Consider the following 12,337-nt stretch of genomic DNA (forward strand, 5'->3'; position numbering starts at 1 on the left):
ACACCGCATGTTCTCACTCATAGGTGGGAACTGAACAATGAGATCACTTGGACTCGGGAAGGGGAACATCACACACTGGGGCCTATCATGGGGAGGGGGGAGGGGGGAGGGATTGCATTGGGGAGTTATACCTGATATAAATGATGAATTGATGGGTGCTGACGAGTTGATGGGTGCAGCACACCAACATGGCACATGTATACATATGTAACAAACCTGCACATTATGCACGTGTACCCTAGAACTTAAAGTATAATTAAAAAAAAAAAAAGAACCTGGGCAGATACTGTGGATTCTCTTCAGGCTTCTCTGAACTGAAGAGGAGGCTGCCAGGGATGCTGTGGGTGGATTCCAAAATGAGCAGTGGAGGCCCCTGAGGCCCATGGAGGCCCAGCTACAGTAAATTCAGGTTGTTTCTGTGGTACTCTTCCACCAATTTCAGTCTGGCTTCTGCTCCCAACACCACACTAAATGTTACTTGGAAAAGACAACCAAGGGCCCCCTAGTGACGAATTCAATGCCTTCTCTTCAATATTCTTACTTGACTGTCTTAGGGCATACGGCACCTTTAATCACTCACTTCATGAAGAAGTCTCTCCTCCCTAAGTTTTTTTTAACCTTTTTTTTTTCTGGTCCTTTCTGACCACCATTGCCGGTACCCAGCTGGCTGTTTCTACCCCTCAGGTGCCCATGCAGGGCCACTTTCTCTCTTGCTCTATGCTTTTCCTTGGATGATTTTGTAGTTTTAACTAACAACTCTAGGTTAATGCCTTCAAGTTTATCTGTCTAGCCTAGGTCTCTTTCTGGAACTCCAGACCTAATTGTCCACTTCTTGCTGGAAATCTCTTCCAAGTCCCTCAAGTTTAAATGATCATAATCTAAACCAGCAGTCCCCAACCTTTCTGGCACCAGGTACTGGTTTCATGGAAAACAGTTTTTCCACAAACCAGTTGTGGGGGCGGGGTTTGGGGGCTAGATGGTTTTAGGATGAAACTGTTCCACCTCAGATCATCAGGCATTAGATTTTCACAAGGAGCTGCAACCTAGATCCCTCACATGCACAGTTCACAATAGGGTTTGTGTTCCCATTAGAAGCTAATGCCTCTGCTGATCTGACAGGAGGTGGAACTCAGGTGGTAACGCCTGCTTGCCCACTGCTCACCTCCTACTGTGCAGCTCAGTTCCCAACAGGCTACAGACCAGTATCCATCCGTGGCTTGGGGGTTGGGAACCCCTGAACTAAACACATTATATGCCCCTTACCCTATCGCATCCCAATTATTCTCCTCTTCTTATATTCTCCAAGTTAATGGCATCAACTTCTGCTAATTTACTCAAGCCGGAAACTAGGAAATCATCTAGATCATGGGTCCCCAACCCCCTAAGCCCCTGTTAGGAATCTGGCCTCACAGAGGAGGTGAGTGAGGCCAGTGAGCTAAGCTTCATCTGTATTTACAGCTGTTCCACGTCACTGCCATTACTGCCTGAGCTCCACCTCCTGTCAGATGAGTGGTGGCATTAGATTCTCATAGGAGTGTGAGCCCTATTGTGAACTGTGCATGTGAAGGATCTAGGTTGTGGGCTCCTTATGAGAATCTAATGCCTGATAACGTGCCACTGTCTCTCATCACCCCCAGATGGGACCATCTAGTTGCAGGAAAACAAGCTCCGGGCTCTCACTGACCCTACATCATGGTGAGTTGTATAACTATTTCATTACACATTACAATGTAATAATAATATAAAGAAAGTACACAATACATGTAATGTGCTAGAATCATCCCCCACGACCATCCCCCACGACCAGTCTGTGGAAAAACTGTCTTCTATGAAACTGGTCCCTGGTGCCAAAATGGCTGTAGACCACCAATCTAGATTTCTTCCTGTCCAGTGGCATGTTGGCCCTGCCTCTCCCTGGATCACAAGTCAGTGAGACTGCTAGCAACTATTCCCGACTCTGTATTCAATGACAACACATTGGTAGCTGGAAACCAGCTATGGTGGGAGTATTTACACTATGGAAATAGGTGACCACAACAAATGATAGCTACCTCTCCCCACTCACCACCCTACTGCCGAAGCTAGCTGTTCAACATTCACAAACGCACCACCGTCCCTGCCTATAGCTCCCAACTCTCATCAGGGATCAGGAATTTAGATGACACATCTGAAACATCGTTAGAATTCATCCCCTTTGCTTCTACTCTCATGCTGTCTCACCAAGATATTGCCATATCCCCTTCACTAGACTCCCGGCCTTACTGTCATATTTACCCAATATATCTACACAGCTCTTAGAGTAAATGAACTAAAATCAAATCTGACCAAGTCACTTCCTTCTTGGATACAATTTTAACTCCTTCACATGGAGTTCAAGAGTCTCTATAAACTTTGCAAGGTCTCTCTTGAACCTATGTTCTAGTCCTATGGAATTTATTGAAGTTCTCCCAAACTTACCACTTGATTTGACACCCCCTACTTTTATCCACATTGCTCTCTTTCCCCACATTCCTCTGTGTCCACCCACATGTGGGCCTGCTGAACAGACATGTCATTCAGAAGTCTGCTCAAGAGTTCCTCCTTTGTGAAATTCTTCCTGACCTCTGCCCACCCAGTGTCACTGACAACTGCCTTCTCTTTGTTGAATGAATTAAGGCAACAAATGAGAAAAAGAAAAAGTAACACGTATGCCCTGGGACCCTGCAGAAAGTGCCGCCAGCCCAAGAGGGTGCTGGTGAGGTGGGCCTGTGCCTGGTTGGGTTTCTACAACTGTAGCCATGACAAGCAGGGATGGGTGTTACTGGAAGCAGCCAGAACTAGCAAAGCTAGAGGAGGAGTTACAGCAGAGGAGACCATATTCTAATGGTAAAGTCCAAGAGGTGTGTAGGAGGCTGGTAAACTAAAGACGCAGGCTGTGTGCCAGTACAAGGAGGGAGACCACAGGTGGGAGAGAGAGTAGATCTGAGATATCCCTGGGAAGGGGCTGTGGCATATTTTTCTTGACATTTCAATAAAATAGGGCATGCCTGGGTTCCTCTTCCCTAATCCATCCTGCTCTCAGTACTTTGGGGAAAAATAAAAATTCTTCTTTACCAAAGCTCAGGAACCGTAAAAGTCATAATTTAAAAAATCTAAAATCAAACACTACATATTTCTGTTATCCTTCTTTTCTTTAGATGCCTGATCGAAAACCAAGACAGGTAGATTTCTAACAGCACTTTGAGAATTAACCACATCTGACATATTTAAAAAGAATGTCCATGAGTACAATTCATTCTGATAAACATGTTGGGGGATTATATAGAAAAAGACAAAACAGAACATCCAGAGGTGCTGTGTACCTACCCCATACAAGCTCATACCCTAATAGGCCAGAATATACAACACAACTTACTTATTACATTTTATCCTATGTTAAACCTATAATAGAAATGAGATAAAAAGACCTTAAAAATAATCAATATTTTTGAGGTTTTAGTGTGTGATTCTGAGCATTGGTTCTGAGCACTTTATAGGTATTAATTCATGATTCTCAGAACAGTCCCATGAGGTAGGTATAAAGACCATTCTCATTTTACAGATGAGAAAACTGAGACCCACATAGATTAAATAACTTGCTCAGTGTCACATGATGAGGTACTGGAAGAACTAGGATTTGAACTCAGGTGAGTTAGCTTAACCATAATGTCATATTACCCTTCAGACATTAAGTGCAACTGAGAAAGCTTATTGGGGAAGGTAGGGTTTGTGTTGTCCCTTCAGGAGCAGGAAGAACTTCAGTCACTAGATATGGGGACGGAAATAATTTGAACAAGGGGACTGTGCAGAGATTGTCTAGGGAGAAGCAGGCGGTGGGTGTCATTGGACTATAGGGTGTGCCGCTGGCCTATAGGGGGAGCAGAAGACATATTTCCCACCTGACTTGGACCTGCTGCACACCAAAATGGTCACAGCCAAGAAAATCACCCCTCCAAAGAGGATGGGTTTTACTTAAACCCAAGGTACCAATTAGGACACATTTTCTAGAATTGAAACCCTGGACGAAAATAAAGTTGACAGCACTACTGGGCCTGATTTTCTTGTCTATGGACCTCCTTTTATCACGGATGGGGTAGACCATACATTTCTAATCTGAGGAGGAGAGGGGGTAGATTTGAGGTGAAACAGAGAGGAAAATCAGAAGGACATTATGCCACTGTAGTCTTGATATTCCCAGTGGAATGAAAGACAAGTTCATTGACAGAGAAATGGGTCTGTGCAGTAGTTTGGAAATAGTTGCTATGGTGAATTTCTAGGGCATTCTTAGAAAACAGGGCACAAATCCATTAATGTCCAGCTAAAATAGCATAAATATGAAACATGTCAAATTAGCATGGTGATATTATTTTCTTTAGGAAATCCTAGTGGCTCAGGCTAGGGAACCAACCAATCAACCAACAAATCACTTGAAAAATAATACCAGTGTTGAAGCTGAGCAGGGGTCAGTGCTGGAGGTTAATGAAAGGTATAAAGATTTGGTGATAGAGTTGGTTAAGTGGAGGCCTAAGGAATGCCAGCTAAGGTTTTTAGGGCAAGAGCAGAAACTGGGGATAATAAGGAGATACGGAAGAACCAGAGGTCATGGTGAGGCACTAAATAAGCAGGAGTGAGTTGAGGGTAAGGCAGAACAAGAAGCTAATTCTGAGTGCCAAGTAGTGAGGAAATCTAAGGGGTTACCATGCCAAGGTGATAGGGTCAGTGGAATTGATGAGGTTGGGAAATTGGGGTATCAGGTGTTAGAAAGGTCATCAACACAGATATTGGTTGTCTTGGATGTTAGGAAATGTCAGAGAGAAATCATGGCCCTGGCGGTGGTGTGTCCTGAAGAAAGGTGAAGACCGTTTTGAAGGGTTTGCACACAGTGCCTTTGAAGGTATGAAATGGGGCAATCTGCATGCTAAATGTGTGATGACAGCAGGGAAATGGTGCAGAGACAGATGGGTAGAGAGGATAAGAGAAAGCCAACCTCATCTCTTGCTCTGTCATATGATGGTGAAAAGAAGAGGATGCTACGTGAAAGTGTAGAAGTAGAACATAAATTTCAGCAAGCAAGGGCTACTGATCAAAGATTATGGAGTGAGGCCAGGCTATAGCTGAAGTGGGAGCCCAGCTCAGGGTGCATTGGCTGTGCTGGGAGCATGCATTCCTATCTCTTGTCTACCTTCATGACCTACATGTTTGGCAGGCAGGAGTGGGGTGGAGTAAAGAAGAAATATTACTATCTTTTTTTCTTGTGTTTTTTCTTTCTCCCTAAAACTTGTAATTTTCTCTGCTCCTCAATGCATGTCATAATAATTTATAATTTCATCTTGTACCACATTGGATGCCCTAATAACCATGATGTATTCCCACATGTTATTCTGTTATTGATTCAGAGGAAGCTGCCAGTATCACTTTAATTTCACTCTCCTCTAAGGCAGTTTTTATAGTCTAGCCACACTGCTATGTAACCATCCGCAATTAATAAAAATCAGATAAGAGAGGCAGCTTGAACAAAGCATGATAGTGTGCCATATGCTACAGACACTCCTGAATTCCAGGAGACCTTACAACTTGGAATCTCAAGTTTTTGGACTCTTAAGATTTTGGAAATGTGTTCCTCAGGAAAAAAAAATGTTAATGTTGTCCATGAATCAGCATAGAGAGGCAGCAAAAAACATGGGTAAAAGAATCAGACAGACTTGTGGTCAAGCAGTTCAGCTGGCAGCCAGGGAGCCTTAGGCAAGTCTCATGCCTTTTCTATGTCTTGGGTTTCTCATCTCCAAATGGAGATAGTATCTGCTTCACAATGTTGTTCAGGGGACTAAATGAGATAATGCATGCAAAGAACTCCACATAGCAATTGCTCAGTAAATGTCACTACTTAAAAAAAAAAAAAACTTAATTATTTTTCTTATTTTGTTTTGTGAGTTTCTCCAGGAAAGTTGTTGGTAAATTCAAGTTTTTGAAGTTCAATTTGTTCAATAAATTGAACCTATATATATGTTTTCCTCTCCTAAGGAGCATTAAAATAAGAATCATTCATTTTTAATTTTTTCCTTACCAAAAGTTTAGGAGGGTAACTGAGATAATGAATGTTATTTTACAGGTGAGTAATTAAAGATAGTGAAAAAGTGGTAAATGAACTCCAAAGCTGTTATTTCTGCTATGCCTATTCCCTGCCTCCCTTATCAACTTCCTCACCACCACTCTGCTGCCTGCTTTTCAATTGCTGTCATGGCAGGCCTCCACTTACATGTTTTAACACATAACTCTTTTTTCTTTCTTTCTTTTTTCTTTTCTTTTTTTTAGACAAAGTCTCAAACTCTGTTGCCTAAGCTGGAGTGCACTGGCATGATCTCAGCTCACTGCAACCTCCACCTCCTGGGTTCAAGCAATTCTCCTGCCTCAGCCTCCCAAGTAGCTAATACTACAGGCGTGTGCCACAATGCCCAGCAAATTTTTTGTATTTTTAGTAGAGACAGGGTTTCACCATGATCGATGGTCTCGATCTCCTGACCTCGTGATCCACCCACCTCGGCCTCTCAAAGTGCTGGGATTACAGGCATGAGCCACTGCATCCGGCCCACATAACTCTTATATGAAACATACATATTTATGTGTAAACATACATTCTATTATGTACACTGAAAATACAGATGAATGCTACATGCATATTAGCTTTGACTATAATGAAGCCACAATATGAACTCTTTATAGTAAGCTTATTATTCATAATTAATTGAGGTGTACAAACTGCCATTTTTAAATCAAAGTTATTTTCATGTTTTATCCTTGCCGATTTTAGATTATACACCAGAAAAAATAGTTGAATGCTTAAAAATACATAGCTCTTCTACTTTTAATTAAGTCCAAATGCATTCCTAGCAAAGTGAACCAGGAGGTATTTCGGCTTAACTTCTGCAAGGAACACTCCTGAACTCTAAGCAGAAGGAATTATGGTAAAGTGGAGGACATAAATCCAAGTGAGGAAGCCTAAAAAATGCATTTGTTAAGTGGGGAGACATTTCTTAAAACAGACTTTTCTTAGAACTGTATCTTGGTCTTCCACGTTCTACTGATCGCTGCCGAAAACAACACTGAGTTCAGCCTGAGCTGCCTTACCCACAGATTAGAAATCTGTTGACATATGGAAAATAAATACATCGGGACAAAATGAACAGAATCAGCATATCTTGGTGAAGTGCGGACGCCGCATACTTACTACTGCACTCAGGCATCTGGCAAGATCTTACAAGAGGGAGCCCTGGTAGATCCCTGCACATCATCTCACTGAGGGGGACGCGCCGGCCTTTGGCTGTCAGCCTTTGACACACCTGCTTTCTTCTCTGGATTCCAACACCACAACTGACAGAACACTGAAATGAGAGTTGTGCAACAGAGTCAAATGGAGCGTGAGCAGGCAGACCCAGCCAACAACAGCAAAGTCTCCAAGGGTGAAACAAGAGGAAATTTTCAGTACGGATGTGCCAAGAAGAAAGCCATTTCCTAGGCTTGAAGATCTTTTAAGTCATGGAGAGTTTCTTCCTCCTCTCCTCCCCTTCCCTACCCTCCCTTCTCTTTCTTTCTTTCTTTCTTTCTCTTTTTCCTTCAGTCATGTCCTGTCTACCGCCCCCCCCCCCCATCTCACTCTTTCTTTTGGAGATAGCAAGTAATTTCCAGTAATTTATTACTGTGGGTTTTTTTTTGGCATTGCAATTAATATCTAATTTATATTTTAGCCATTCATTCATACAGTAAAATGATTTTGATTTTATTTTTTATTTTCATTTTTAAAATTTGACCCTTTTAATAGTTTTATTGAGGTGTAATTGATATATACATGTCTAATGTGTACAATGTGATGGGTTTGGGCTTAATGCAAACACCATGATACCATTACCACAATCAGAGTAACAGACATATCTAACACTTACCGAAGTTCCCTTTTGTTTTTTGTTGCCTGTTTTGTTTTATTTATGATTAGAACACTTCACATAAGATTTACCTTCTTAATGTATTTTGAATTTCACACTACCAATTGTTAACTATGTTTTACCGCAGATCTCTAGAACTTATTCAGCTAGTATAATTGAAACTTTATAACCATTTAACAACTCCCCATTTTCCCCATTCCCCCAGTCTGGGGAAACCACTATTGTATTCTCTGCTTCTATGAGTTTGACAATTTTAGATACCTTATGTAATGGAATCATGCAACATTTCTTTTTTCCTAACTGGCTTATTTCACTTAGCATAATGTCCTCTAGGTTCATCTATCTTGCAACAAATGGCAGGGTTTCCTACTTTTTTAAGGCTGTAAAATATTTCATTGTATGTATATACAGTACCATATTTTCTTTATCCGTTCATCTGCTTATGGGCATGTCCATTGTTTGTTTGCTTGTTTTTTGAGATGGATTCTTGCTCTGTCACCCAGGTTAGAGTGCAGTGGCACGATCTCAGCTCACTGCAACCTCTGTCTCCTGGACTCAAGTGATTCTCCTGCCTCAGCCTCCCAAGTAGTTGGGATTATAGGCACTCGCCACTGCACCTGGCTACTTTTTGTATTTTTAGTAGAGACGGGGTTTCATCATCTTGGCCAGGCTGGTCTCAAACTCCTGACCTCGTGATCCACTCACCTCGGCCTCCCAAAATGCTGGGATTACAGGTGTGAGACACTGCGCCTGGCCTTTTAAAAATTATTATACTTTAAGTTCTGGGATACATGTGTAGAACGTGCAGGTTTGTTATATAGGTACACATGTGCCATGGTGGTTTGCTGCACTCATCAACCTGTCATCTACATTAGGTATTTCTTCTAATGCTATCCCTCCCCTAGCCCCCCACCCCCTGACAGGCCTCAGTGTGTGATGTTCCCCTTCCTGTGTCCATGTGTTCTCATTGTTCAACTCCCACTTATGAGTGAGAACGAGTGGTTTCTGGTTTTCTGTTCCTGTGTTAGTTTGCCGACAATGATGGTCTCCCAGTTTCATCCATGTCCCTGAAAAGGACATGAACTCATCCTTTTTTATGGCTGCATAATATTCCATGGTATTCCACATTTTCTTTATCCAGTCTATTATTGATGAGCATTTGGGTTGGTTCCAAGTCTTTGCTATTGTGAACAGTGCTGCAATAAACATATGTGTGCATGTGTCATTATAGTAGAATGATTTCTAATCCTTTGGGTATATACTCAGTAATGGCATTGCTGGGTCAAATGGTGTTTCTGGTCCTCGATCCTTGAGGAATTGCCACACTGTCTTCCACAATGGTTGAACTAATTTATACTCCCACCAACAGTGTAAAAGCATTCCTATTTCTCCATATCCTCTCCAGCATCTGTTATTTCCTGGTTTTTTAATGATCGCCATTCTAATTGGCATGAGATGGTATCTCATTGTGGTTTTGATTTGCTTTCCTCTAATGACCAGTGATGGTGAGCTTTTTTTTTGTATGTTTGGTGGCTGCATAAATGTCTCCTATCTGTTCATATCCTTTGCCCACTTTCTGATGGGTTTTTTTTTTTTTTTTTTTCTCGTAAATTTGTTTAAATTCCTTGTAAATTCTGGATATCAGCCCTTTGTCAGATGGATAGGTTACAAACATTTTCTCCCATTCTGTAGGTTGCCAGTTAGTCTGATGATAGTTTCTTTTGCTGTGCAGAAGCTCTTTAGTTTAAATAGATCCCATTTGTCAATTTGGGCTTTTGTTGCCATTGCTTTTGGTATTTTAGTCATGAAGTCTTTGCCCATGAGTACATCCTGAATGGTCCTGCCTAGTTTTTCTTATAGGGCTTTTATGGTTTTAGGTCTTATGTTTAAGTCTTTAATACATTTTAAGTTAATTTTTGTATAAGGTATAAGGAAGGGGTCCAGTTTCAGTTTTCTGCATATGGATAGCCAGTTTTCCCAATACCATTTATTAAATAGGGAATCCTTTCCCCATTGCTTGTTTCTGTCATGTTTGTCAAAGTGACTGTAGATGTGTGGCATGATTTCTGATTCTGATCTCTGTTCTGTTCCATTGGTCTATCTCTCTGTTTTGGTACTAGTACCATGCTGTTTTGGTTACTGTAGCCTTGTAGTATAGTTTGAAGTCAGGTAACCTGATGCCTCCAGCTTTGTTCTTTCTGCTTAGGAATGTCTTGGCTACACAGGCTCTTTTTTGGTTTCATGTGAACTTTAAAGTAGTTTTCTCTAATTCTGTGAAGAAAGTCAAAGGTAGTTTGATGGAGATACCATTGAATTTATAAATTACTCTGGGCAGTATGGCCATTTTCACTATATTGATTCTTCCTATCCATGAGCATAGAATGTTTTTCCATTTGTTTGTGTCCTCTCTTATTTCCTTGAGCAGTGGTTTGTAGTTCTCCTCGAAGAAGTCCTTCACATCCTTGTAAGTTGTATTCCTAGGTACTTTATTCTCTTTGTAGCAATTGTGAATGTGAGTTCACTCATGATTTGGCTCTCTGTTTGTCTATTATTGGTGTATAGAAATGCTTGTGATTTTTGTGATTTTTGCACATTGATTTTGTATCCTGAGACTTTGCTGAAGTGGCTTATCAGTGTAAGGAGATTTTGGGCTGAGATGATGGTGTTTTCTAAATATACAATCATGTCACCTGCAAACAGAGACAATTTGACTTCCTCTCTTCCTATTTGAATACACTTTATTACTTTCTCTTGCCTGGTTGCCCTGGTCAGAATTTCCAATACTATGTTGAATAGGACTGGTGACAGAGGGCATCCTTGTCTTGTGCTGGTTTTCAAAGGGAATGCTTCCAGCTTTTGCCCATTCAGTATGATACTGGCTGTGGGTTTGTCATAAATAGCTCTTATTATTTTGAGATACATTTCATCAATACCTAGTTTATTGAGAGTTTTTAGCATGAAGGGGTGTTGAATTTTATCAAAGGCCTTTTCTGCATCTATTGAGATAATCATGTGGTTTTTGTCATTGGCTCTGTTTATGCAAGGTATTATGTTTATTGATTTGCTTATGTTGAACCAACCTTGCATCCTAGGGATGAAGCTCACTTGATCGTGGTGGATAATCTTTTTGATGTGCTGCTGGATTCAATTTGCCAGTATTTTATTGAAGATTCTCACATCAATGTTCGTCAGGGATATTGGCCTGAAATTTTCTTTCTTTGTTGTTGTGTTTCTGCCAGGTTTTGGTATCAGGATGATGCTGGCCTCATAAAATGAGTTAGGGAGGAGTCCCTCTTTTTCTATTGTTTGGAATAGTTTCAGAAGGAATGGTACCAACTCCTCTTTGTAACTCTGGTGGAATTTGGCTACGAATCTGTCTGGTCCTTGGCTTTTTGTGGTTTGTAGGCTATTAATTACTGTCTCAATTTCAGAACTTGTTATTGGTCTATTCAGGAATCTGACTTCTTTCTGGTTGTCTTGGGAGGGTGTATGTGTCCAGGAATTTATCCATTTCTTCTAAATTTTCTAGCTTATTTGCATATAGGTGTTTATAGTATTATCTGATGATAGTTTTGTATTTCTGTGGGATCAATGGTGATATCCCCTTTATCATTTTTTATTGTGTCTATTTGATTGTTCTCTTTTCTTCTTCATTGGTCTGGCTAGATTTGCAAATCTTTTCAAAAAACCAGCTCCAGGATTCATTGATTTTTTGAAGAGTTTTTCATGTCTCTATCTCTCTAAGTTCTGCTCTGATCTTAATTATTTCTTGTCTTCTGCTAGCTTTTGAATTTGTTTGCTCTTGTTTCTTTAGTTCTTTTAATTGTCATGTTAGGGTGTTGATTTTAGATCTTTTCTGCTTTCTCCTATAGGCATTTAGTGCCATAAACTTCCCTCTAAACACTGCTTTAGCTGTGTCCCAGAGATTCTGGTACATTGTGTCTTTGTTCTTATTGGTTTCAAATAACTTATTTATTTCTGCCTTAATTTTGTTATTTACCCAGTAGTCATTAAGGAGCAGATTCTTCAGTTTCCATGTAGTTGTGCAGTTTTGAGTGAGTGTCTTAATCATGAGTTCTAATTTGATTGCACTGTGGTCTGAGAGACTGTTTGTTATAATTTCCGTTCTTTTGTATTTGTGGAGGAGTGTTTTATTTCCAATTATGTGGTCAGTTTCAGAATAAGTGTGATGTGGTGCTGAGAAGAATGTATGTTCTCTTGATTTGGGGTAGAGAGTTCTGTAGATATCTATTAGGTCTACTTGGTCCAGAGCTCAGTTCAAGTCCTGAATATCCTTGTTAATTTTCTGTCTTGTTGATCTGTCTAATGTTTACAGTAGGGTCTTAAAGTCTCCCACTATTATTGTGTGGGAGTCCAAGTCT

General features: G+C 40.7%; 1 protein-coding gene across 1 annotated transcript in view; it reads right to left on the minus strand.

The window, feature by feature from the left end:
- Window positions 1–12,337, minus strand: part of ADAMTSL3 (ADAMTS like 3) — a 408,397-nt gene that overhangs the window by 62,435 nt on the left and 333,625 nt on the right. Inside the window, 1 exon segment of the mRNA XM_026448334.1 lies at window positions 7,244–7,397. Coding sequence (XP_026304119.1) covers window positions 7,244–7,397 — 154 coding nt within the window.

Source organism: Piliocolobus tephrosceles, chromosome 6 (assembly GCF_002776525.5).
Source record: "Piliocolobus tephrosceles isolate RC106 chromosome 6, ASM277652v3, whole genome shotgun sequence".
NCBI classification, from domain to species: domain Eukaryota; kingdom Metazoa; phylum Chordata; class Mammalia; order Primates; family Cercopithecidae; genus Piliocolobus; species Piliocolobus tephrosceles.